A 23,934-nucleotide genomic window follows, 5' to 3' on the forward strand; every position below is an offset into this window, starting at 1 on the left:
GTTGCACAGAATTAGACATACTTTCCAGAAAAGGGGACGAGTGTTTCGAGAGGAAGTCGTTGCTTCGAAAGGAATTCTGGGACTTGTAGTGTCATCCACCTAAACCGGATGATCGCAGGGATTGTCACTTTAAACACTTAACCCCGAAAATGTGCACCCAGAAAATAAAAGACTGTGTTTCCGTGACCCTCAGCTGCAGCAGCGCAGGATGGGCAGACAGAGGAAGAGGGTGCCGACGGGCGACGCAGCTCCCTTGCTGAGAAAGGACGAGCGCCCCCCTGCGTTGCACTCGAAGGAGAAGAAAAAGAAAGTGGACATCGGCAAAGTCTTCATCAACATCTCGATTGGCCTTTGTGTTTTCAGCCTCATCTGGTTCTTTTACGCCCTGTACATGCGCTCCAACCTGGCGAAACGCGTGGTGACGCAGCACCCGTCGCCCCATGTCCTCGACGCCAACAGCACCAGTGCTGCGGTGTCCCCAGAGAGGTTCTGGGGGACCTACAGGCCCCAGGTCTACTTTGGCATGAAAACTAGAAGTCCTAGATCTATTGTAACAGGTGAATACTTTATTTAAGCCCATTTTATGGTCAGATTTGTGATTTTTGTAGATTGGATTCCATTTTAATGATTGCCTCTAAAATTATGTAATGCCGACAAATCGATTCCTAGTTGGGGAAAAGTCTATTCCGCTATCAATGTTTTGGAAAATGTAGTGCCGGATTTGGGAATACTGTGAACATTTGGGAATTAAATGTGCTCCATGTCTTTCTTTTTTGATCCTCAAACATCCAAATGGACCCGCTTGTGCGGAATTGCATCACACCAGGGCTGATGTGGATGCGACAGTTCTCTGACGTGGATGTGAATCTGAGGCACACTTGCGAGCAGGGCGATCATTTGCAAAGCTACGGCTGGCTGATGCACGACGGACTCAGCTTTGGCGTCCAGGAGATCAGAGACAACGACTTCACCTTGACCACCGAGTTCGTCAAGAGGATGGGAGGAGACCACGGAGGAGACTGGACCTGGAGGGTCACTGCCAAACAGCATGTGAGGATTTCAAACAGCCAATCAGGGTTTAAATGTTGGTTCTCAGTTAACCGATTTCTAATCAACTCATAGGATGTTGGTGTTTGTTATAGGATCGATTATCTCCCTGTGTAGTATTTTGTGTCCCAAAATGTATCATTTTTGCCAAAATCAAGTCCTTTCATTCTGGTATTTGTCTTCTTTCAATATAATACGCATTGCTTTTCTTTTGTTTCTTTCCCAGAGTTCTGCTCCTCATGCACCGGTCATCTCGCTGATGTTTTATGCAGCAGCGGATACACAAGGTTCCCTGGAGGCTCATGTGGAGGAAAGGAACCGCCTGGGTTCCGTCACAGGATTTTCAGAAGAACTCGGACACTTCAAGATCACCTTTCGCAAACCGGTTACTGGGGAGGCATCCAATGTCAAATACGCCAGGTAAACGCATGGATGCCTGTCTGGTGACTGCGGTAATCAATAATGAGTAGACAGAAATTCTGAAAGGCACATGGTGGTCAGCAGTAGTAAGAACAGGGGCGTGAGATTGTGGGTGTTAAATATAATAGATAAGAAAAATTACTTTTTGGATTCTGCCAAGCCTTTTGGTAAATTCGAGAAACAGCTTAAAGTAAGAAATGGTATTTTTAATGAAATATAAAAGGCAAAACAATGAAATAGCTTCCCATGAAATAGGTTCACCCACTACCCCAGTGCAATGTCTTTCAGTATTTTTACACCAGACTTTCAATTGATGGTTAAACATGTCACCCTTACAGTCTGTGGCTAGCCTTATTCCAAGACATACCTACAGGTTGCATAACGCTGGCATATTCACTGTAAACAGCATGGGTTGCTGGCACTGTTTGGTTGCGTCGGGGCATAAGATGAAAGTGGGTGAATGAAAAAATATTCCGCATTTTTACTCATTCCAACTTTGAAAATGCATTATCCTTCTATTTTGAGGGCTAAACATTCACTACAAGTGTGTATTTGTCACACACACAAACATAAAAATCATGTTTATCACATAGTAATCATGTAGTTTGCTATCTTTTCTGCTGCGAGATGAGTAACGATGAGTAGACACGTATGTTAATTCATTGAATGGTTTTTCATTTGATCGACAAAAAACGTTCTCTGTGCCCCGCTTTATTGTGATCAAGCTCAGGTGCTGTTACACTTTGTGCGAAAGCTGTGGCTGCGGTGTCAACCTGCAGAGAACTGGAAATAAATGTGACGGATGGTTCAGAATGTTCTCTCGTTTTTTTTTTTCAGCTACAACAGCCTTCAAACTGTCACCCCGGGCTTGGAGAGGCTGTCTGACATTGTGAAGAACAGTCTCAGCCGCAGATTTGTCTACAGCGCCCCGTCTGGTGAGAAGAGGCATTACATTGCTGTGGACACCTACAAGCCTCCTCACCACCAACACCAGCAGAAACCCACTGACACCAGGAAGGAGAGTGACTTTGTAATTCACCAGGTGACCGTCCAGACTCCGTTCCAGGTTGAGGTTCTTTTTGAGTCCGGAAGCTTCCGTGACAGAGCCAACCAACTCGTCGGGACGACCATGACCGAGGAGCTGGAGAAAAGGAAGGCCGAGTTTAATGCCAGGTTCGAGAGGACCTTTGCCCTCGAGAGAAAAAGCTTTAGCCAGGCTCAGATCAAGTTTAGCAAGGCAGCACTGAGCAACATGTTGGGCGGGATGGGCTATTTCTACGGTCAGTCGGTGGTCCAGTCGGCCTATAATGAATACCCACTCCTGTACCCGGAAGGTGCGTTATTTACGGCAGTTCCGTCGCGCTCTTTCTTCCCGAGAGGATTTCTGTGGGATGAGGGCTTTCATCAGCTGTTGCTTAGTAAGTGGGACCCCCAGGTGACGCGGGAGGCCACCGCCCATTGGCTCGACCTTATCAACATGGAGGGCTGGATCCCCCGAGAGCAGATTCTCGGAGACGAGGCTCGCAGTAAGGTTCCGGCCGAGTTTGTCGTCCAGTGGAACGAGAACGCCAACCCGCCCACTCTCTTCCTGGCGCTCCAGGAGCTCGTTGAGCAGCTTTCTTCGAACCCGGATGCCCCAACATCGCAAGCGACTTTGCCGTTCCTTCGACGGCTCTTCCCAAGACTCAAGACTTGGTTCGACTGGTACAACACCACACAGCTGGGACCTTTGCCCAACTCCTACCGCTGGCGTGGACGTGACAAGGACACCAACCTGTTCCTTAACCCCAAAACGCTGACATCTGGGCTCGACGACTACCCAAGGGCCTCGCACCCGTCAGCGGATGAGCGGCACGTGGACTTGCACTGCTGGATGGCGCTGGCCTCGGGCATCATGGCGAGCATAGCGAAGCTTCTCGGCGAACCCCCGCGGGAGTACGAACACACCCACCAAGTGCTCAGTAACAACACCTTGCTGAACGATCTCCACTGGTCCGAGCAGCTTCGTGCTTACAGCGACTTTGGCAACCACACTCAGGCTGTGTCCCTGCAGCAGGAGAAGGTGTACGTTCCCCCTGGGCAGCCGCGTCATCATTTCCCAGTAGCGCGCCTCGTGCGCTCCGTGCGGCGCGCCCCCAAGCTGCAGTTTGTGAACGCCCTCGGTTACGTGAGCCTGTTCCCCTTCCTGCTCCACATCCTCAAGCCCGACTCTCCCAAACTCGAGCACATCCTGAGAGACATAAGAGACACGGATAGGTTATGGACGCCCTATGGCCTGCGCTCGCTCTCCAGGACGGATCCTCTGTACATGAAACGAAACACGGAACATGACGCCCCCTACTGGCGGGGACCAATTTGGATTAACGTCAACTATTTGGCAGTGAGAGCCCTCAACCACTACAGTAACTTAGACGGGCCATTTCAGGAGAAGGCCACTGCCCTTTATCATGAACTCAGGAATAATATTATCAACAATGTTTACAGACAATATGCAGAGACCGGGTATGTCTGGGAACAATACAATGACAGCACTGGCAGGGGCCAAGGAAGCCATCCCTTCACTGGCTGGTCGGCCCTGACAGTATTAATGATGGCCGAACAGTACTGATGCATACGTCTTATCTCAAGGTTTTCAAGACATTGGCCCTCATTTATCATACATCATTAAATCGATTTGTAAGCGACAGGTGTTTTCTATTGGTTGGAACTATTGTACCCAGTGTTTAATTACACAAATAAGTGTGAATAGGGTGGTGCTGATAACAGTTTTGCTGTACCGCGTGTGGTTTATAACTTTTTTCAGTAAGTGCAGCCATTCAGCAGTAAACACTTTGTCTTTCTTATTTAGATTACTTTAGGGGGATGTTTACCCTATGTATTAAAAAAATAAATTGCACAACAATCCCACAACCTCATTCAGTAAAATCGATAGTGGATTTGCAGCAGCAACATACTTTTAAATTATTATTATTATACTTTTTTTTTTTTTTTTTCCTTTTGATCAAAACAGGAGGCTGGTGACATGCCTGAAGTATTTGGAATTGAGAAACAAATTGAATGTGAGTGTGACTGAATTTGAATGTATAAGACTTTTTAATTATACATTTAATTTGTGATTAAATTAATCTGCTTTAATATTGACGATACAAATTTCACCTAAAGCTAGAACTACCTTGCCAGGTCTTGTGCCAACATGCAATTAGGGGATTTTAATTATGTTCTATTAGTAGGCTGTCCCTCTATAATCATAGTCAACATGATAGTTCTGCAGGAAAAAGACTGTTTATTTAAAAATACAGTAGTTTCTACATGACCATGACAAATGAGGGCCAGTATCTTCAACAGTGCCATTTTTGCCCTAAAACTATTATGTCTTATGTCCATTGCTGTTTTTACCAATCTGTCAGTGAGTTTAAAAAGTTGAGTTCTCATCTGATCCACACCTTGTTGCTGAGATGTTGTTTTCCACCTCTGATAGCATCAGGATTTAGTACCGATAAGCAGGGAACTGTCAAAAAACTGTGGAATTATGTTTTGTTGAGAAACAATAAATCATTTGAATACCTTGTTCTTCTGGCGTACTGTAAGATGTCCATATTCAAAAATGAGATTTTGACATTCATGTGGAAATAGATGATAAATGATTACATTATTTAGAGAATTGTATTGCTTCAGTTGTGTAAGGAAAACAGGACAAAATAGGTAGGTGAATTGGTTCATCACTCATTTTTTTCAGATAGTTTTTTTAACTTGTTCTAATATTGGACTAATTTTGAGACACTCACGATATGAGCCATAGCTAAATGGTTAAAATGTTTAACAACATGACTCTTAAAACTTCACAAACACAGTCATTGAGCTCAAAAGTGGGATTATGGGAATGTGATTTATCAACTGTACAAATACATATTGTGTGTAATTACATTGCAGTGGACTGTGAGAGTGTTAACACTGACATCCATAAAGTGTTAAACTGTATCTAGGATCTTATTTTCCTTTTTAAAATCAACATCGTCCCTTCAGTAAAAAGGCAGACGGTAGTCTTAGCAAACTGGGAACTAAAATCTCAGAGGCTCATTCCTCTACAGTTTGTCAGGCAGTGTAATATTATCCAGTTATTTCTTCCTTTTTTTTTTTTTGCACACGGCTGACGCTTATTTGGAAGAAAATTGTTGTGGGGGGCTCGATGTGTAATTAGATTACATCCAAAGGTAAGGTACAGTTCTGATAAATTGTATTCACCCCTTGATACATGCCACACAACAGGCCGAGCACACAGTGGTCATGTTGTTATTAATACTTTGACACGGAATAAACACCAGGGTGAAAAAGCACTAATGTTTTTTCCCCCCCTGAATTTGTGTGCATGACCCTGGGCTTTCAACCTCTTTCTTGCTTCCATTCTTTGAATAGACGAGATGTGCGGCTGTGCGGTCCAAAGCCTAGCGAGAGTGCAGCGAGGTTTCAGAGCCAAAAATAGTGTTTTATTCTTTCTGTAAGTACGGCTGGAATTCATCTGCAAAGGCACAAGCTCGACTATTTCCTTTAGAATCATCTCAATCTATGGACAGCAACTGTGTTGGGCAGGCCTTTCGGCTCAGGTGCAAACTGGGCTCCGGTTGAGTTTAATTGGTGAGCGTTACGCACTCAAAATGTGGTTCTGACGTCGATAGGACAGTGAATTGTCTTCATTTCAGGGATGGAAATGTGTTTATCGGCCGATGATGTGTCAAACCTTTTGCGCAATTATTTCCTTTGGGCCCAGTCGTGGGAGACGCCGGCACATCCTTTGACCTATTGACATGTTAACGCAAAGCATCGAAACACCCGGGCATTTGGGAAACAGATGAGCCATATCCTCCGCCTTTTGCATTTTGCACGTCCCCCAAAAGCAACTATAGTCAAAAAAAGAAGCATTTATCTCTTTGAGGCGTGTGAGCAAACTGTGTGACTAAAGCACTCACTGTGTAATCCCCCCCAACAGGGTGGGATGATACCATCGCTGCAAACAGCAATCACAGATAAAGAGATAACTCATTTGACTGCATAATAAACAGATGAGTCAGGGACTATTAATTTGCATCTTATCTCGGCCTTGTCGGAGTTTCGCAAAATAAACTAATTCGACGCAGTTTCCAGCGCCGACTAATAAGACAACAGGTCTGTAGAATAACCGGTTGCGACACAGGAAAAAATGATCCGTTTTTTAAATGGTGACGGTGATGTATAAAGTATTAAAGTTCCTGAGCTGACAGTTTGGTTTGCCCTGGCATGTAATTACTGTAAATGCATGCTAGAGGGAGCTAATTAATAAGGCATTTGTGAGTTGAAAGGGCCCTTTTTGAATACAGCTCAGCTATCATTTTACTCCTAATACAGAACTGCTTAGAATTAAAGTCGTATGAGTGGATAATTATGCTAATGAATCCATTTAGATGAAAGATATGATGACAGGTTATATTTGGAGGAAATGACAGCGGGTGCTTTATGCATGCTTTCTGCACCCAGGACCTCGCGTCCACCGGTTCTTCACGTTGGGTCGTCGATCCAAAAGAAACTTGTGTGAAGTTGCGACGGTATGTACAGAGAAATAGAATGAACGCCCTCCCGCAGGACCCCGGGATATTAAAAACGACGTCTCTCGCCATTGTAATTACCTTCAATCGGGCAGGCATCAATTATTTATACTTGATTTTATTTTATTATTATTATTTTTTGCATAAAATATATTCTCTTTTCTCTGCTTAAAATCTCTCTCTCTCTCGCTCTCTCTCTCTCTCTCTCTAATTCTCATTTGCATAGCTCAGCAGCCCTTGTTTCCATGTGCACACGGCCTCTGCCCCCCGAAAACACTTGCCGTTGAGCGCCCCGCTCGCCCAAACCAACACAGGCCTGTGTGTGTGTGTGTGTGTGTGTGTGTGTGTGTGTATGTGTATGTGTATGTGTGTGTGTGTGTGTGAGTGTGTGTGTGTTATGTAAGACACACTATAAATAGGTTCACCCGGGATCTTTTGTCTTTACCTGATTCGCTCTTAGCCCAACAGTTTTTTATTTCTGGATAGCGCTGTGGAAGCTAGTGCGATGTGGAGCCGGCCGTTTCCATAGTTACTTTTGTTAGCTGCGAGCTCTGATAATTCTTCATCTGTTTCCCTACACGTCTGTTGCGAGCCGCTTGTTTCAACCTATTTGCACCGCAGCTCCTGCGTCGAGGCTCCGATGAATGCAACCACCGCTAATTACTTGCACTCATTGCGTCAATCGGCCAAAAATGCACGTTGTTATGAACAACTTGTGGGGTATTTGTCATCTGTAGCCAGAGAAACGCTCTTGTTTTTTTGGTATCTTGGGAACCAACATTAGTAGATAATGACGTTGTTGTGTGTGTGTGTGGTTTTTTTTCCTCCTTCGACCCCCAATATAAATGTCGTTGCCTCCTGTCCATGAGGCTCACTGTGCAGAGGGAATTCATCTGCTGACAAAATCCCACCGCGCGAAGTCACATCATGGCATTTTTAAATATGTATACTATCACCGTGGCATTTTTACGGATTTATCATCAATCCTTCAAGCGGTTAGATAACAGCAGGTATCGCTGGATCGGGCCCAAGAGTTTTCTCCGTCTCTCGGAGAGCTTTTCAGCGCGGATGCTGCAGGGAAGAGGGCAAGTTGGGAGCAACGCTGCCGCGGTGCGTGGGCGAGTCTGGGGGCATGCTTGAAGAATCACCGGGGCCTACCGCCGCCATGACGCTCACCCACCTTACTGGAGATAGCACGGAGCGAAGGCAGCTGGGGACCAAGGTGGGCGAACGGGGAAGTATTTTTGGAACACATGGGAAACCTGCCACACCGGCAGCAGCATAGGGGCCTAGTACCGGGCTTCCCTAGCCCACTCCCACACTCCAAGGGAAAGAGAGAGAGAGAGAGAGAGAGAGTAAGAGAGAGGGAGGGAGAGGGACAGGGAGAGAGACGTTTCTTCAAAAGAAGAACCACGCTTCCGCTTCCTCTCTCTTCACTTGCTCTCTATTGCTTTTTCAAAAAACCTAATGTTCGGATGATGATACGCTATATGTAACCGTGCAAAGGCCAAACATGATAACAGGAGAGACGGAGAGACAGAGGCACCGGGGGAGAGAAAGGGAAAGAGAGATAGTTAGAAAAAAAAAAAAAAAAAAGGACTTGGCAGCTGAGGCGAATGCCTTTTATTTATAGCAAGTCGTGTTTCCGGGAGAGGTTTCTGTGGTGTGAGTACTCCCAATCCATTTTTGCGGTATCTTACAAGCCCTTTTGTGTCCAGGTTTAGATGGAAGACTTTCTCTTATCCAGCGCCTCTGGGGGAGATTTGGATGTGGGACATGTTGTCAAAATGTGATTTGGGGGAGGGAGATGCATTGCTCCAGCGCTTGCCACCTTGGAATTTGCTGGATTGCTCCAGAAATCGACTTTGCATTTGAAAAATTTAATACCATTTATGGAAGGTACACCGCAGCTTTAATGCTTTAATGGTTCAATATGAATGTAGAAAATGAAATATAGTATATAAATATAAATCCCGCACTTAACACCACAGTCCCAATGCCTGCTGACTTCTGACTGTGTGAAAGTTGTAGTTATTAAATCTACCCTTTTGAGATAATAATAGGTTTTAAATGCCTTTTTCAAAAATCAGTGACAGTCTTTATTTTGATGTATTGGCAGAAGGTAGGCTTGTACACCATGTTTAGTAGTCGTGGAGGATGAAACCCCCTTTGATATATCTCCATCTTAACTATTAGAAATCATAAACGCATCCCCCACACCCAGCAATTATAACTGCATACACAAACAGCACACATTGAGCGCTGGGGTTTCTGGGGTGACGGGGCGCTGGCGGGTTAGTGTGGGAGTGATTGTCCGGGAGGTGACCGGGTAGGCACCCTGCCGGCTGTGTTCCGGTCCTGGTGTCGGGTGGTTTCTGGCCCGCTGCGACTCGGAGCGCCGTGGTGGCTGCTTGTCATCGTGGATGTAGGTTGCGGTGCGGGAGGTGGCAATCGGCGGGTGGCCCGGGCGCCTGCGGTCGTGGAGGGGCCACATATCTGGCTGTCTGCAGGCGATGGCGGGGCTCAGTTTGCCACGGGTGGGTTTGAAGTTGGCCCGCACCATGCACACTCGGCTACGTAAGTGAGCGCTCGGGGCTTTTGGCCAGGTGGGGCATCTCGCCAGGCACGGTACGGCGGGCCTCGGGGCCTCGTCTTTGCGCGGGCCATGATGGGCGGTTGGTCCTGGCGGGGTGTCGGTCTGTCGGCGTGCGACCTGGCTCCGGGCCTGTGGTCCGTGCCTGGCGCCCACGGCCCGGGTTCTGCACTTGCAGGTGCGTCTCACGCCTGCACATGGGGGTGGGTTGTATGTGTGCGCCTCAGGGGTGCAGGGTCACTCCGTGCTCTCTGGGACTGGTTTGTGCACCTCGGGGTCATGCGTGGGTGTTGCTCCGCAGGTTCCCGGCTTCTCTGTGGGATGGGGGGGTCTTCTCTGGCACAGGATGGTGCAGGATGCTCGGAGCGTTCCTGCAGTCATGGGGTGTCTGTACGGCTGCGGGAGTCAGGAGTGGCTGCGAGGCCTTTTCGGCTGCTTGGAAGGGCTACGATATAGTGCCTCATACACCATCTGCCTCGAACACACCCCCAACACCCTCCTGAACACATCCTTCTCGCTTTCGTTCCTTTACTGCCATACCCATCACAGGAAGAGGCCACGTGCCGAATTGCTGTTCCAATTTTCCTTCACTTACATGTTGCCGTCTGATTCATCGATATTTATGTTTTGTCAAGTACATATTGTTGGTTGTCTTTAGGTTTATCTGTCTCACCTGTGGTGATCCCCCGTCTAGGGGAAGTAATGATGATTAGTTGTTTATAGATCAAAACATGGCAAGATCGTTAGATCGAAGAGGGGGATAGGTGGTTGTTCTCTGTAAAAAAAAAAAAAAAAAAAAAAAAAAGCTGTGCTCCTGCCATCCCAAAGGTCGTCCACAGGACAGAGTTGTTGCAACAGTTCTTGATGTAGAGTGAAGAGTGTCATTGTAGGTTGAGAATTGGAACTCAACTTGCAGATTGGATGTCTTGGATGTAATGGCATACCCTGTGTTGTATGCCAAGCCTGCTAACAGCACAGGCAAAAAAAAATTTGAAAAAATAAATCAGAAACTCAAAAAGCAGCACCTCTGACACTTTGACCATGAAAGAAATACAGTAACATTTCAGCTACAAATTCAAGGTTCACTTATTGGAAATAATTGTCCCTCCATTATTTATGGCAAAGACTAAAGTCCACTCTTTATGTGCTTGGACAAAGTGAGAACCATTCTGTGTTATGGAATTGGCAGAAAGCCGCCTTCTTTGGTCTTCAGCTCCCACTGACGAGTGGCCTGGGCCAAGGCAAGGCCAAAAAGAGTCAGAATCCAGTGTAGAAGCTCGAAAACAGAGGGAACGTGGTCCACTGGTCAGGATACTGTATCCTGACCAGTATGTAACTGGTATGGTACATGTGACCAGTATGTAGCGGACGCATGTGCACACACACGTCTTTGTTGTGTGTGTGTGTGTGTGTGTGTGTGTGTGTGTGTGTGTGTGTGTGTGTGTGTGCGTGTGTGTGCACGCGCGCACGCGTGCGTTACATTTCTCAAGCACCCGCCTACATACTGTAGAATAGTGGAAAATCCAATTGCAAACCTCTTCTTATATGTTCTGTACAAGCCTTAAACTCAGATGTGTATTTTATTCTTCATGTTCTTTTTTTCTGGGATGAAATGAATACATTGGTAATAATTGGTAGGAGGATTTGGTACTGAAGTCCATAACCATATTAATGCATGTTCCCCTTGCGCTTTCCTGAAAGGATCCATTAAGTAATAGCGCTTGGATTAATTTCATCGTAGCCACATTCAGTCTTTTCACTATAGCCACCACACCGAATGTTTTTTCTCATGGGTAACCTTTGTTAAACCTTGAGACAACATGGTGTGGAAAAACATTCTCTCCTGAGCTATCTCATGAAAAACGAAAGCCATTCTTTTCTCTCCTCACAGCAGCACTTAAAGAAATACACCAAAGGTTATCATTTAACTTTTACAGGTATAGCGTTACCCGTGCACTTTAATGCCAGTAAGTGCTAACATTACATAAATCCATTACTCAGTCCTGTGCCGTGGCATTTCATGGAAGAGAGGTCACAGCCAGACGGCGGCTAATATAACTTAGTCTCGTGATCTGACCTCTGTGTGATCAGATTGGTTTTAATAGTGTCTGGATTATGTGGAGGCAATTCAGAAAGACTAAACATCTCTGGGCATAGAATTAGGGTGCACGTCTGAGGTGAGAACAATTTGTTCCTCAAAATGTCAAAGCCTTAATGAAAAGGCTTATATGCTTTTATCATACACGCACTTGAAAAAATATGGCAGGACTGCATCACACAGATAATTTGATGTACTGTATTTTCCAGTGCTTTGCCTTTGTAGAAAATCACATCATTTGAATAGCTTCAAAATTCTAAACGTGCCGTCTGTAGTTGGAGACTACACAATGTACTACTTTCCTTGTAGTCTGAACTTAATGAAACGTGTCTATATATCAATATATCACATGTTCTAAATAGAAGAGAACATGTATTTTACTAATGCCGTGTGTCTGCAGGGTTTATTAGGTTTGCATGGTTTTGGTACATTTATCATTTTTACTGTACTGTACATTAATACTTCAAATGCAGAGGATCATGGAGGTCCTCCACTTTATAGTGACCAATAAAACATAATCTTAAATAGCAAGTAGATTCAGAAAATCCCCCAAGTGCTAAATAATGATGCTGTATAAATCCTTACCGGTTGCATAATTGATTTTTAGAACATTTGGCCACTGCGATTAAAAGCTGCACCCCTCTTCCACCACATTTTCCCTTAAAAAAAAAAAAAATACATACAAATACAATACACACATATATATATATATATATATATATATATATATATATATATGACAATGAGATTAAAATGCATGCAAAATTGATGTTGGGAAAGATGAGAATGCCCAATTGGGATGGATTTTATTCCAGGTTTATTTAGCATTGTAGATAAATGAAGGTTTTTTTTCTTACAAATTTGTTTATTTATGCCTTCTTACTTAGTTAGATAAATACTTATTTATCTTGCTTACTATTAGATTCAACAGTCACTTTGCCTGTGATCCAGTTTTTAGGATAGGATCATGGTTGCACCACTGTCCATGGTGCTGAAATGGTTGACGCTACACTGGAAATAAATGATTGGATTGGAGTTATTGGATCAAAAAAAGCTTTAATTTGTTAAACCTATATTTTTTACGGTTTCACAACTTGAAATGCAAGCTTTTTTTTTACAGCGTACATTGTTTATTTGTTTGACAGTCTAGTCCTATGAATGAATATCGACTTTTTGTCATATAATATATATGCAATATACCCACAGATCGTACAGTGACCAGTGGAAAACTGAAACTGCGTTGGGGGGTTGAAATGTCATGTGAGCTGCTGGGTTCAACCACTGAACACACTGGGGGTATTATTGACTGTCTTCACTCTTTAAAGGCCAGGGCTGCGTTCAAATTGTGTTTTTGCCGCTTTGGTCTTCGAATAAACGACCACATATCTCAGTGACCACACGAGAGAGAGAATGAAGGAAAACAAAGATAAGTAGTCGCCAATCAACAAGTTGTTTGTTATGTCAGAAATGCAGAGAAAATGTCCCTTATTGCAAGACAGTTGATTCTTCAAAAAAAATGGCAAAAACAGGAAAAAAAAAAAATCTGAGAGACAAGACAAGTTAGTTGAATTCCCTAGTTTACCCACAAGAAGCTGAGCACATACTACATAAACCTCATCAAGCCTAGATAAATTATTGTTCCATTATATAGTAACTGTGCATGTTCAGAAATGTTATAAGATAAGATAAGATAGATGAGATACGATAGATAAGAGAAGATAGGATAAGATACAGTAAGATAAGATCAAATAAGATAAGATAAGATGAGATGAGATAACACAACACAACACAACAAAGTATAACATAACATAAGAACAGATAAGATAAGATAAGAAAAGATGACATAACACAACATAAGATACGATAAGATAACATAACATAAGATAACATAACAAGACAAGATAACATAAGATAACACAACAAAACATAGGATAAGATAAGATAGCGTAAGATAACATAACATAACACAGCGTAACATAAGAACAGATAAGATAAGAAAAGATTACACAACAACATAAGATAGGATAAGATAACATAGCAAGATAACATAAGATAACATAACATGAGAACAGGTCAGATAAAATAACATAACATAACACAACATAACATAAGAAAAGACAAGATAACGTAACACAACATAACATAAGATGAGAAAAGATAACATAACATTACATAATATAATATGGGGGGGGGGGCGTTCTTCTCCTTCTTCTTCAACTTATGTTAAATAAGTAGAAGACAGAATACAAAAAATATAATAGCAACATAACAACATTACAATGTGTAACAGCTCGTAGACAAACCCACAAGTACACCGGGAAGAACTTACAATCAAATAAAAGTAGAATCAAAGTATGAAACAAAAGGCACTATTTGATGTTTTAATTACATACAGGACTGAAGCCCCTCACATCTCCCGCTGTCTGTCGCCGATGTTTCTACGTCTGTCCCTTCCACCTGTCTCCCTTTCTTCACCAAGACTCTTTCCACGCACGGGAGGCCGTTTCTCACACACACACACACACACACACACACATGCACACACACACACACACACACACACACACACACACACACACACACACACACACACACACAACCTGTCTCACGCTACACGCAGAGTGTTAATCCACAGTAGTAATGGGATCTATCAAATAGTTGCTCTTCCTTTCCTTGCTGCCACTTGTTGCGACGTCACACCTCTCGCTCCTTTCTGGGGGGGGGGGGGGGGGGGGGAGGGAAAGCCCGTCACATCCGCTGTCCATGTATGGGCATGAAGTTTGCACGCGGCGGGGAATCCTCTCAGTGGAGGTGATGAATGGGAGGAGGGCCGCGCGCGCAGCGCAGGGTATAAAAGGAGCGAGGAGGGAACCACAGCAGCACACACAGAGGAGCTGCACAGCGCAAGGATAATTGTTTTTTTTTTTTTAAGCTGACACCTTTTCGTGACACATACCACTCTGGATATCGGTGAAATCATCTGGGGTTAAAGGAGAAGAATTTGCATTTTTTTTTTTTTTTTTTTTTTTCTTTTTTGCCGTTGTTGCTTTTTATTTTATTATTTTTTTTTTTTCCGTTTCTACATCACTCAGAAGAGACTGATTCATCAAGAAAAATAGCATCCACCATTATGTTGAACAATATGGATTTGAATTCTAAAGATTCATTCTACCCCCAGTTTGAGAAATGCAACAGTTCTTCCATTGGAATGGAAAAAGGCGCGCGACAAGACACCCAGAATGTATATGGGGATGCGGATCGGGGGGCACCTGCTCAGTTTGGACACGGTGAGTTCGCATCACTGCAAAAAACAAACAAACAAACAAACAAACAAAAAAAAAAAACAACAAAAAAAAAACATGCAGGGCTTGCATGCATGCAATCATAAAAAAAAAAAAAATCGATATTTCAGAAATGTTGGATTCCGAAATTGAAAAACGCTTCATGACATTCGGCAGCGAGTGCATTTATGTAACAATGCTTCTTTCATTTTTTGGAAAGTGCAACATTGGTAACAAAGTTTTGTCTGTTTTAATTCAACAGAGGGAGTCCCTGTTACCCTCAAAACCGAAGCCTCCAACTCGGAATTTGCTTTCAACCCCTGCGAGCGTCCAAAAGACACCTACCACCCCTCCACCCTCTCATACTCCGGGAGTTTCTATGTCGAGGCGTCTCAGGCGGCTCCGTGCTGCACGGAAACGCTCCTCAACATGATCACGGAGATCGTCGGTATATCGACGTTGCCGATCTCGGAGATGCAACAGGGTGACACCGGCCGGGGCTCCTACCCGTCCCCCGCGCCGATGGACAGCGGCCACGGCGCATTTGGGGAGGCTGGCATGAAAAGGCCACCCTACAGCTGCTCCAGTGCAACCCCTCCTCTCTACCCCGCGGACCAAAGCTGCGCTCCTTACGCTGGGGACCAGCCCCAGGATTCGACCTCCTCGCAAATCAACTTTGAATCCTCCGACGCGCCGAGTCAGAAGGGCGTTGAACCAAAGTCAGAAGCCGCATCCTTCCCCGTGGTGGTTAAGAACGAGTTCGAAAGCAGCTGCTACGAGTGGGGCTCTTTTAAGTCTGACTATTTGGAGACGGGCTTCCAGACCGAAACCTTCCCGATGTCCAGCGATTTCCCCCCCGAGCAGCAAATGGATGTAAAGGAACTCTTGGACACCTTCCCCCCGATGTGTCCTCACCCGGAGATGGAGTTTAAAGTGGAAGGGGGCATCAAACAGGAGCCCTGCTTCTCCGAAACCTGCTCCCAGAGCTTCCCAAACCCCCTGTACACCTACACAGCACCGATGGGTCTGTCGTCCAACCTGAAACCAGTGCCGTTCCCGGGTGAACTGCAGGCGTCGTCCAATCAGAACCAGTGCGACCCTTTATACACGTCTCCGGCCTTACCCACCACCATAGACTCCATTCTCTATTCTTCCCTGCTGCCGGACTCCTTTGCACAAAATTACACCCGTGTGCCCAAGGCCCCCCGGGCCAGAAAGAGCCCCGCCGCCTCCACCGGCCCCGCCAAGGAGAAGCCCTTCACCTGCCCCATGGAGAGCTGCGACCGTCGCTTTTCCCGCTCGGACGAGCTCAACCGGCACATCCGCATCCACACCGGGCACAAACCCTTCCAGTGCCGCATCTGTCTGCGCAGTTTCAGCCGGAGCGACCACCTGACCACCCACACCAGGACTCACACCGGCGAGAAGCCGTTCTCCTGCGACGTCTGCGGGAAGCGCTTCGCCCGGAGCGACGAGAGGAAGCGACACGGGCGCGTCCACCAGAAACAGAAGGAGAAATTGGAGCTAAAGCCACCGGTCAGCAGCGCGTGGCCCTTCACCCTCCCAGAGGCGATGTGAGGAGCCGGCCGCACCTCCAGTCGGTCAGGGTTGGGATCATTCCGTCTTGGAAGATGAGCCAGCTTGTTGTGATGTGACACGTCCGCCCATGAAGTTGGTGTGACCTGCCATGGTCGCAGCTCTCTTCAAATGAGGTTTTGCCAATATGGCAAAATGCAGAGAGAAATAAGACGCTGTTTTTGGAAATATAGCCTGCTGTGCTGTCGGTGGCTCTATGCAATGATGCATTATTTGTAAAACTGAGTCCTCGGCGCAGCAGTGACTTGTTGCGGAGTCAAAGCTCAGTGCGGCTCATTGCATGGCTGCTGTTCAGCACCTCTTCAGTGGACAGCTCCAACTCCAACACGGTGTCAAACGGGGACGTATTGCACTTACATTGAGAGATTATAAACTTCTGACAAAAAAAGCAACAACCTTATTTTGCGCTTTTAGGGTTTTTAGAGCAATGGTTTGGACAATGTTTCTAAAATGCATGTTTGTGTCAATGTTTTCTTTCCCTTTTACTTTAAATGGAATATGTCAAAGTCCAGCTATAGTCCTTTTCTCTTCTAAGAGGTAAATGTAGACTAACATAATATATTGGCTTTGACCATAAAGCTGTCCATTTTTTGCCAAGATTTGGTGTTTTGTTTGTTTATTATTTTTTATTTATTATTTGGATGTCACTATCCTTTGTGTTGTATTATGATTGTTTCAATTATTACAGTTGTGAAAGATATATCATAAATGGATAATAAATATATTTGTATTACTGTACTTCTTTGTATTTTTATAGCTAACTGTACATTTTATATGTACTAAATTTGAGCTTCATTTTTTTAGAGCAAAATGAATTTGGAGTCATTCAAAAATGTTTTGCTTTAGGAGGGCTTTGGTTTAGCCATACAATATTTTACAAGTGTTACAAGCATTATGTCTTTGACCTGCTGATCTTAAACTGAAAGCGACCAGGAAATACACAGATGTGGTATGAATTTTCAAGTATGTGATTTTATGGTTTGTATAGAATTATGTTTAATCGAGCTAGACATAACTTGCAGAGCATAAAACATTGCTTTTGAGTAATCAGGTAGCACACATTGCTGCGGGTTTCTGTGTATTTTACCCCGGAGATAAATACGTTTGGCTCCGGGTATTATTTGCTGGAGATGCTGAAATGTTCACTTAAGCAAAAACAGTGGTGAGATTTTGGTGAAATTATCACTAACAGTCAGGGTATTGCAAAAAAGTGATTTAACTCACCTTAAGTTATATTAACTGTTTAAATAAACATTTTGTACATACACAGTTTCTACAATACTTAAAAGTAATATTGATGTTGTTATTTTTTATGAAATAAAAACTTTATGAATAAAATAAACATTTTCTGAAAGTCACAAGAGTTGTGTGGATCTTGACGACTGACTGTGATAATCCAAATGACCATTTCTTCCTTCCCAGTCAGTTGGTGTTATATAAGCGTGAAGCATCATATGGGCGATGAGTGAGTCTCCCTAAAATACACAATAGCAGACCACCTGTGGCACCACATAGAGCAGCCCCAACATCGACATCACCTCTTCACGCTGTGACTCACGAGGACTTTCACTGGAGCATAGAGTAAACAGCCTGTCTCTTAGACTGCAATTCTGAAGCTTCTTCACTTGGCTTCTTTGATTTGTTATTCAAATGCACAACATTTATTATATTTCATCCAAATGCATATTTATCCCTGCCCTACCAAAGAGAATATCTGATCAAATAATTAATTCCTTTTTTATTTCAGCCAGTCATTTTCACAAGATAGGTACAGGAGAAATGTTCCAAATGCTGTAAATGCAGTGTTCGCTCGACCCGACCTCCTCTTCTCAAAGATCTGGTTAATGGCTTCCCTGCTTTAGTTTCACACTCTGTTTTCATATTGCACAGTTACATACTTTATTATTTTTAAAGTGAGGCCATGTATCTAATTGGCAATATTTTCCTGCTTGCTGTTGTTTCCAAGTTACAGCGATGGGTCTCTAAAGTTCAGTGTTTATTCAATTTAAGAAGTAATAAAGCATTAAAATATACACAGCATTTCATCACATGGAACACCTTCAGTCTAACAATACTTAAAAAAAATGGAGGCTTTACATTTTAGAGCATAAGGCACACAAGAGAGGGTTACATTCTTTAAAAGAGGGGCGCTGCACTCCAAGTGGGATTAAAAAAAAAGGGCTCCAGCCTTGTATCTCGCTTGAATGCCAAACTCTTGCAATCTGTGATTGTTAGGCAGACAGCACACAGGCAGGAGCAGTAGCAGGGACTCCGTGGTGTTGAAAAGGACACCCAGGGGCCTGTGACGCAGCCGACTGGCAGAACAGCACTTCGCTAGCCCACGGCAGTGCGTAAGCGCCTGCGTTGCTTGTGGCTGACAAACATACAGTAGCAGCGTGAAACACATGGAGCTCCGTGAATAGTATGTGGCCATCTTGTCCTGTCCATCACTCATCATCACTTATAAATGCACGGGGCCCAATAAGGGAACATTCTGTTTGGCGTGCGTGTTATTTTAGTGGCCCCCGGCGTTCTTCTGTGATGGGTGATTGAGGTTTTAAATTGTAGCACTGTGCAGTCACACTGACCATTATCCACACACTCCAAGACTCAAGAGTTATTGAACTGTGGCCACCGCTGGAATTTCTGCATTGGGCAGCTCACATTCACATTTGCATACTGTAAATTGCTCTTGAAAGATGGGCGCTGTATGAGTTTCAACTTAAGCAAGCTGCATTGTCGTTTATTGAATGCCTCTACTATATCACACAGAATGCTTTGTATATGACGCTTGGTTAGAATAACACGAAGTTCTTTCCTTTGCATTGACTGGCATCTGTTGTTTCAGCCTATGTATACTCCAAGGGTGTAATTGCAGAGGCGATTAAGTAATTGTGTTGAAAGGGCTCGTGACCGCTACTCAGCATCATGCTTTCTCAAAATGTTGATCCCATCTGCTCTGAATAGTAGCCTATTAAGTCCATTAGTCCATTTCTATTACTTTGCCGTGCTAACACGTTAACATTAAGTCTGTTACGCTGGTATTTCATGTAAAAAAACATGATGTCACTTCTTCATTGTCTCATCCAATTAATCGCTTCAAGGTTTGCTTTTGGATCAGTAAATTGGACTATTTATGTGCCGTGCTAAATTTGTATTTTGGCTCATAGTTGAATAAAATCAAAATGGTCATGAATTAAAGGATTAAATGGACTCAGATTCTGAGGATCACTGTCAGTGAGGGGCGCTGTGTTTGGTTCTTGCCGGACAAACCTTTTTCTTGTTTTTCTATAACCAAAAGGGTTTAGTTATTTTGCATACACCTTTTCATCTTTTTTCCTTCACAGTACATAATCAAATGCTGATTTTTGGTCGGTCCACTTAATCTAGGCTGATAATTGTGGCACGCTACCCCCACTGTAGCGTCAAGCTGCAAAAGGCAACGACATTATGGCTGTTAAACATCTGAAGCGCGTCTTAAGTGTGGTAAGCACATCCCCAGTGGTCTCTGAAGAGCCGAACATCCCTTTTATCCATGCTTGAACTCCAAACAATCCCATCTCTACAACAATAATCCAATAATGACTTTGAAATGTGTCCAAATGGATTTCGTTGGTTGTATCCGAGGCTGTTCAAGGAATGGGTATCGGGTCAACTCAAGAGCCTATTAATAATCACAGTCCTACTTGAGACGGTCCATATGGCCAAACAGGCTCATTTGCCTCTTCGATTGATATATTGCGGGGTAATCACTGTGTAATTTTATGCGCACCTTTAAAATGGGCACTAGGGCACGCCATGGTCCTTGGGGAGGGCTTCGTAATCAAGGTGCATAATCACATGGCAGTAATGGCAATCAAGCTTAGCAGATTAATTCCGCAGATCACACGGCAACCCATTGGTCCGGTGTCTGATCATGAACAAGGTGTAGGTGTTCTGGAGAGTTCAGGTGATTAAGAAGAGAACTGCCGCGATGAGAAGGAGCTTTTTATGCAAATATTATACAGTAAAGTGACTAATTCTCTCTATTGCTCCGGTGCCCGAATTATTCAACTGTATTGCTGATGAGGCGAAGGACGGCTAGGTGGACTAACTTTTCTCAGCTCCTCCATAAATTACATGTCAGCCCCGAGTCAAGGAGTCTTGATAATCTTTTTTTATGCTGCACCTCATCTCTATGGTAACTATGTCAAAGGACTTATATGTTGCAGCCTGAGTGAATGGAGAGATGTGCACATTCCCAAGCTCGCTGAATGACTTCATGACAATTCAATTACTCCGCAAGTAAATTCACAGCTGCCCTTGAAACAGTTCACGTCTGGGCTCTAAAAATGTGCCATCTGTATTGTGTTGCTCCATGTTGCGCTGTGCCGTTTTGTGGTGGGCTTTGTAAGCTTATTTTGCTGAATATTTGAACAACCGCTGATGTTAAAAGTTCATATCCGAGCGCCTTGTTTTAATCCATTCTCTGAAGAGTCAGGAGTCGGGGCGTTTAAAGCAGAACAACAAAATCGCAATGAGGGAACATCTTATTCACAGATGACCTCACAGCTCTGTAGATCGTTGATCTGTAGATAAAGATCATTTGTTCCGACTGATTCGAGGGGGAAGATGGAATAAATGGCAACAACTCTAAAAATCATCTCCATAAAAATAAACATTTATGGTCTGACAATAACAGCCATTGTCAGCTCCTTCTTCAGGACAATACCAAGAGCCTTCCTGGAGCCACAGGTATTGATGGCAGGACAAAATGCTGAGAGGAGGCTTCCTTTCAATACGAACACATTCTTCCTTTAACCGTCCCTCAACTTGAAATGGATGGTCATTGATGTCACTCCGCTTGGCACAGTAAACATTCCCCCAAAACTGTTCCAACACGTCATGAACAACGAGGCTTGTTAAAAGCGATTGTCTCCGAGCATGCCGAGTTGATTGCCGATATTTTGTCGCTCTTCGATTGGCATTCAGGGATAATAATCTTAAAGCTGATTGGGGTAAAAAGGAACTATTCGATATAACTAAATGTTATCTGAGTTATCATTTCCAAAAGGCACACAACTCCGGACCCTGCTGTTAATTCCGGTAACGGCATTTGTCCACCAGAGCTGTAAGTTATTACTTTTAGTGCTTTGACATTTCCACCGGCAGCAATACGACATGTCGGTGACGGCCGTGTCAGCGCCGGCACCGAGCGGACGTCTCAGCGGTTCCCTTCCACAGTGAGGAGCAGACGCAGACTCGGGCCGAGGCGGCGCGGCTCACAATGGCTCGAACGCGGCGAGGCGGGAAGAAACGCGTTACCGAGTCCGAAAATATCCCTGTATATATACTCCCCTCAGCGAGAGAGAGCCCGGGAGAGAGAGAGAGAGAGAGAGAGACATAGAAAGACTGAGAGAATGTGTGAGGGTTGGAATTAATGCTTTTAATGTATTTTTGTTCCTTTGTGAGTGAGTGCGTGCGTGCGTGTGTGTGTGTGTGTGTGTGTGTGTGTGTGTGTGTGCCAGTCTATGGTGATGGCCAAGCTGTAATCACGAGGAATCAAAGCCCAGGCTGGGACGGTGGAGACGAGCAGAGGAAAAAGTGAGTGGGCTGAGCGTTCTGGGCTCATGCAAGGTACCCTCGCTGTAAAACAGCGCCAGGATTTGCATGCGCTTACCAGCCTCGACAACAGCAATGTATTCTGCATCTAAATTAACCATCAAACTCAAGCATATTACTTAGCGGCGGCATGAAATGTATGCAAAACGTCGCTACTTCACCATCAACAGCGCAATTTGTCTGGCGGAGCGATTGTTTCAATGCCGTTCCAATGTGGATGGATTTGAATCATAGGTGACGGGAAAAACCAACGCAGCCCAGCGCCTATAGTTCTTTCCTCAAAGGTGAAACGCGACGTGGATTTCGGGGGCCTGTTTTTGTCATGTTTAATTCTCGCTCTGCATGTTTTCAACCGCGTCGGACGTCTCCGCATGAGCTGCACCCGAATACATTTTCGAGTTCAAGCCAAGGGAATGGTCATCGACTTCAACAAACTCCGACTTTTGCCCTCCCGTCCCTCGCAACTCCCAGCAAGGCATTCTTTTAGGCCTGTTCTACCTGCTTTGGCCTGAGCTCAGGGTGGCTGAGAAGGAAAGGATTGGGAAACGCTTGCCGGAGTGAAAGCAACGCACAACCCGCCACAACGCACAACACAAAGCTATTCAGAAACGTTTGTTTTTTTCTGTGTTGGCCTTGTTTACAACAGGATTTTATTTATTTATTTTTATTTTTTGGCAAATTCTATTCTAGATTTTCTTCACCCGCCACTTAGATTTGGCTCGCACATAGATTCCCAACCGTTTTCAGAGAATAGCCAGGAGTCAGTGTTCAGCGATCCTTAAAAGGTAGAGATTTTAAGATAAGAGAGGGAGTTCAATTTCACTCGCAGGAAAATCGTTTAACGCAGTTTTAAGACTTGAATTATTTCTTTATTCTATTCATTTAGATTGTCTCCAAACTTTTACTTCTTGCCACAGCCATCTAATCCCACTGGTCCCAACCGTGACCCACACTTTTAAGTGTAGTTAATAAAGTTATAAAATAGTACAACAGGGTCCATGTGTTTTTATATATTGATTTATATAAACAGTTTTATATTGAAGGACCACGTGGTCACATGACTAGAGCTGATCACTTCCTGTTTGCACCTCAGACTGAAGATATCGAGGCAACAATGCCCAAATGACAAAAAATAAGTAAGACATGTGATCATTCAATTCAGCATATAAAAATCGTAATACAAGCATACGATTTATCTGTTAAGATTATAAGATTATCCTGACACATGTCATTGGCATTTAAATGTAATTGACTTCCAGCTCTGAAGTTTCCTGTGTTTTTATAGTTAAAAACAACTGAAAACAAAATACAGTTTATACCATGTTAAAAGAAAAGAAAAAAGGAAGAGTTTCATTTGTCCTTAATTCTTTACCTTCATTTAAGAACCCGCCTCATTGATCCATAATGGCGGGTTCCAACCCCCCAAGTGGCTTTCGGCTGCCTATTAAATGTTTATTTCATCGAGGCAGGAAAATATACTGTACATGGCCTTTTGGTCAGTACAAGGTCATATTGGGCTCATACGTGTGCTGTTGAAGTACCTTCCTCTCAGTTCCACCTCCCGTCCCTTATAGTATTGTACTGCAAAGTTGTTTTTTAAAGATTTAATTAAGTTTTCAAAAATGACACCAAACCAGGAATCACATGTGCAAACAAAAACCCAAAGCACGATAAGAACCAAAAATAGACAAAAGACAACAAAATAATAACTACAGGACTCCC

General features: G+C 44.0%; 2 protein-coding genes across 2 annotated transcripts; both read left to right on the top strand.

Moving 5' to 3' along the window:
• Window positions 1-208: 208 nt before the first annotated feature.
• On the top strand, window positions 209-4,075 carry mogs (mannosyl-oligosaccharide glucosidase; the record flags this gene model as incomplete). Its single annotated transcript, XM_079999287.1, has 4 exons — window positions 209-557; window positions 827-1,050; window positions 1,274-1,467; window positions 2,305-4,075. 4 exons carry the CDS (start codon window positions 209-211, stop codon window positions 4,073-4,075), a joined length of 2,538 nt encoding a protein of 845 aa, XP_079855413.1.
• Window positions 4,076-14,864: 10,789 nt separating this feature from the next.
• On the top strand, window positions 14,865-16,593 carry LOC307229469 (early growth response protein 4; the record flags this gene model as incomplete). The annotated part of the gene is made up of 2 exons (XM_079999468.1): window positions 14,865-15,021; window positions 15,278-16,593. 2 exons carry the CDS (start codon window positions 14,865-14,867, stop codon window positions 16,591-16,593), a joined length of 1,473 nt encoding a protein of 490 aa, XP_079855594.1.
• Window positions 16,594-23,934: the final 7,341 nt, after the last annotated feature.

This window comes from Zeus faber (assembly GCF_960531495.2).
Source record: "Zeus faber genome assembly, chromosome: 4".
Taxonomy (NCBI): domain Eukaryota; kingdom Metazoa; phylum Chordata; class Actinopteri; order Zeiformes; family Zeidae; genus Zeus; species Zeus faber.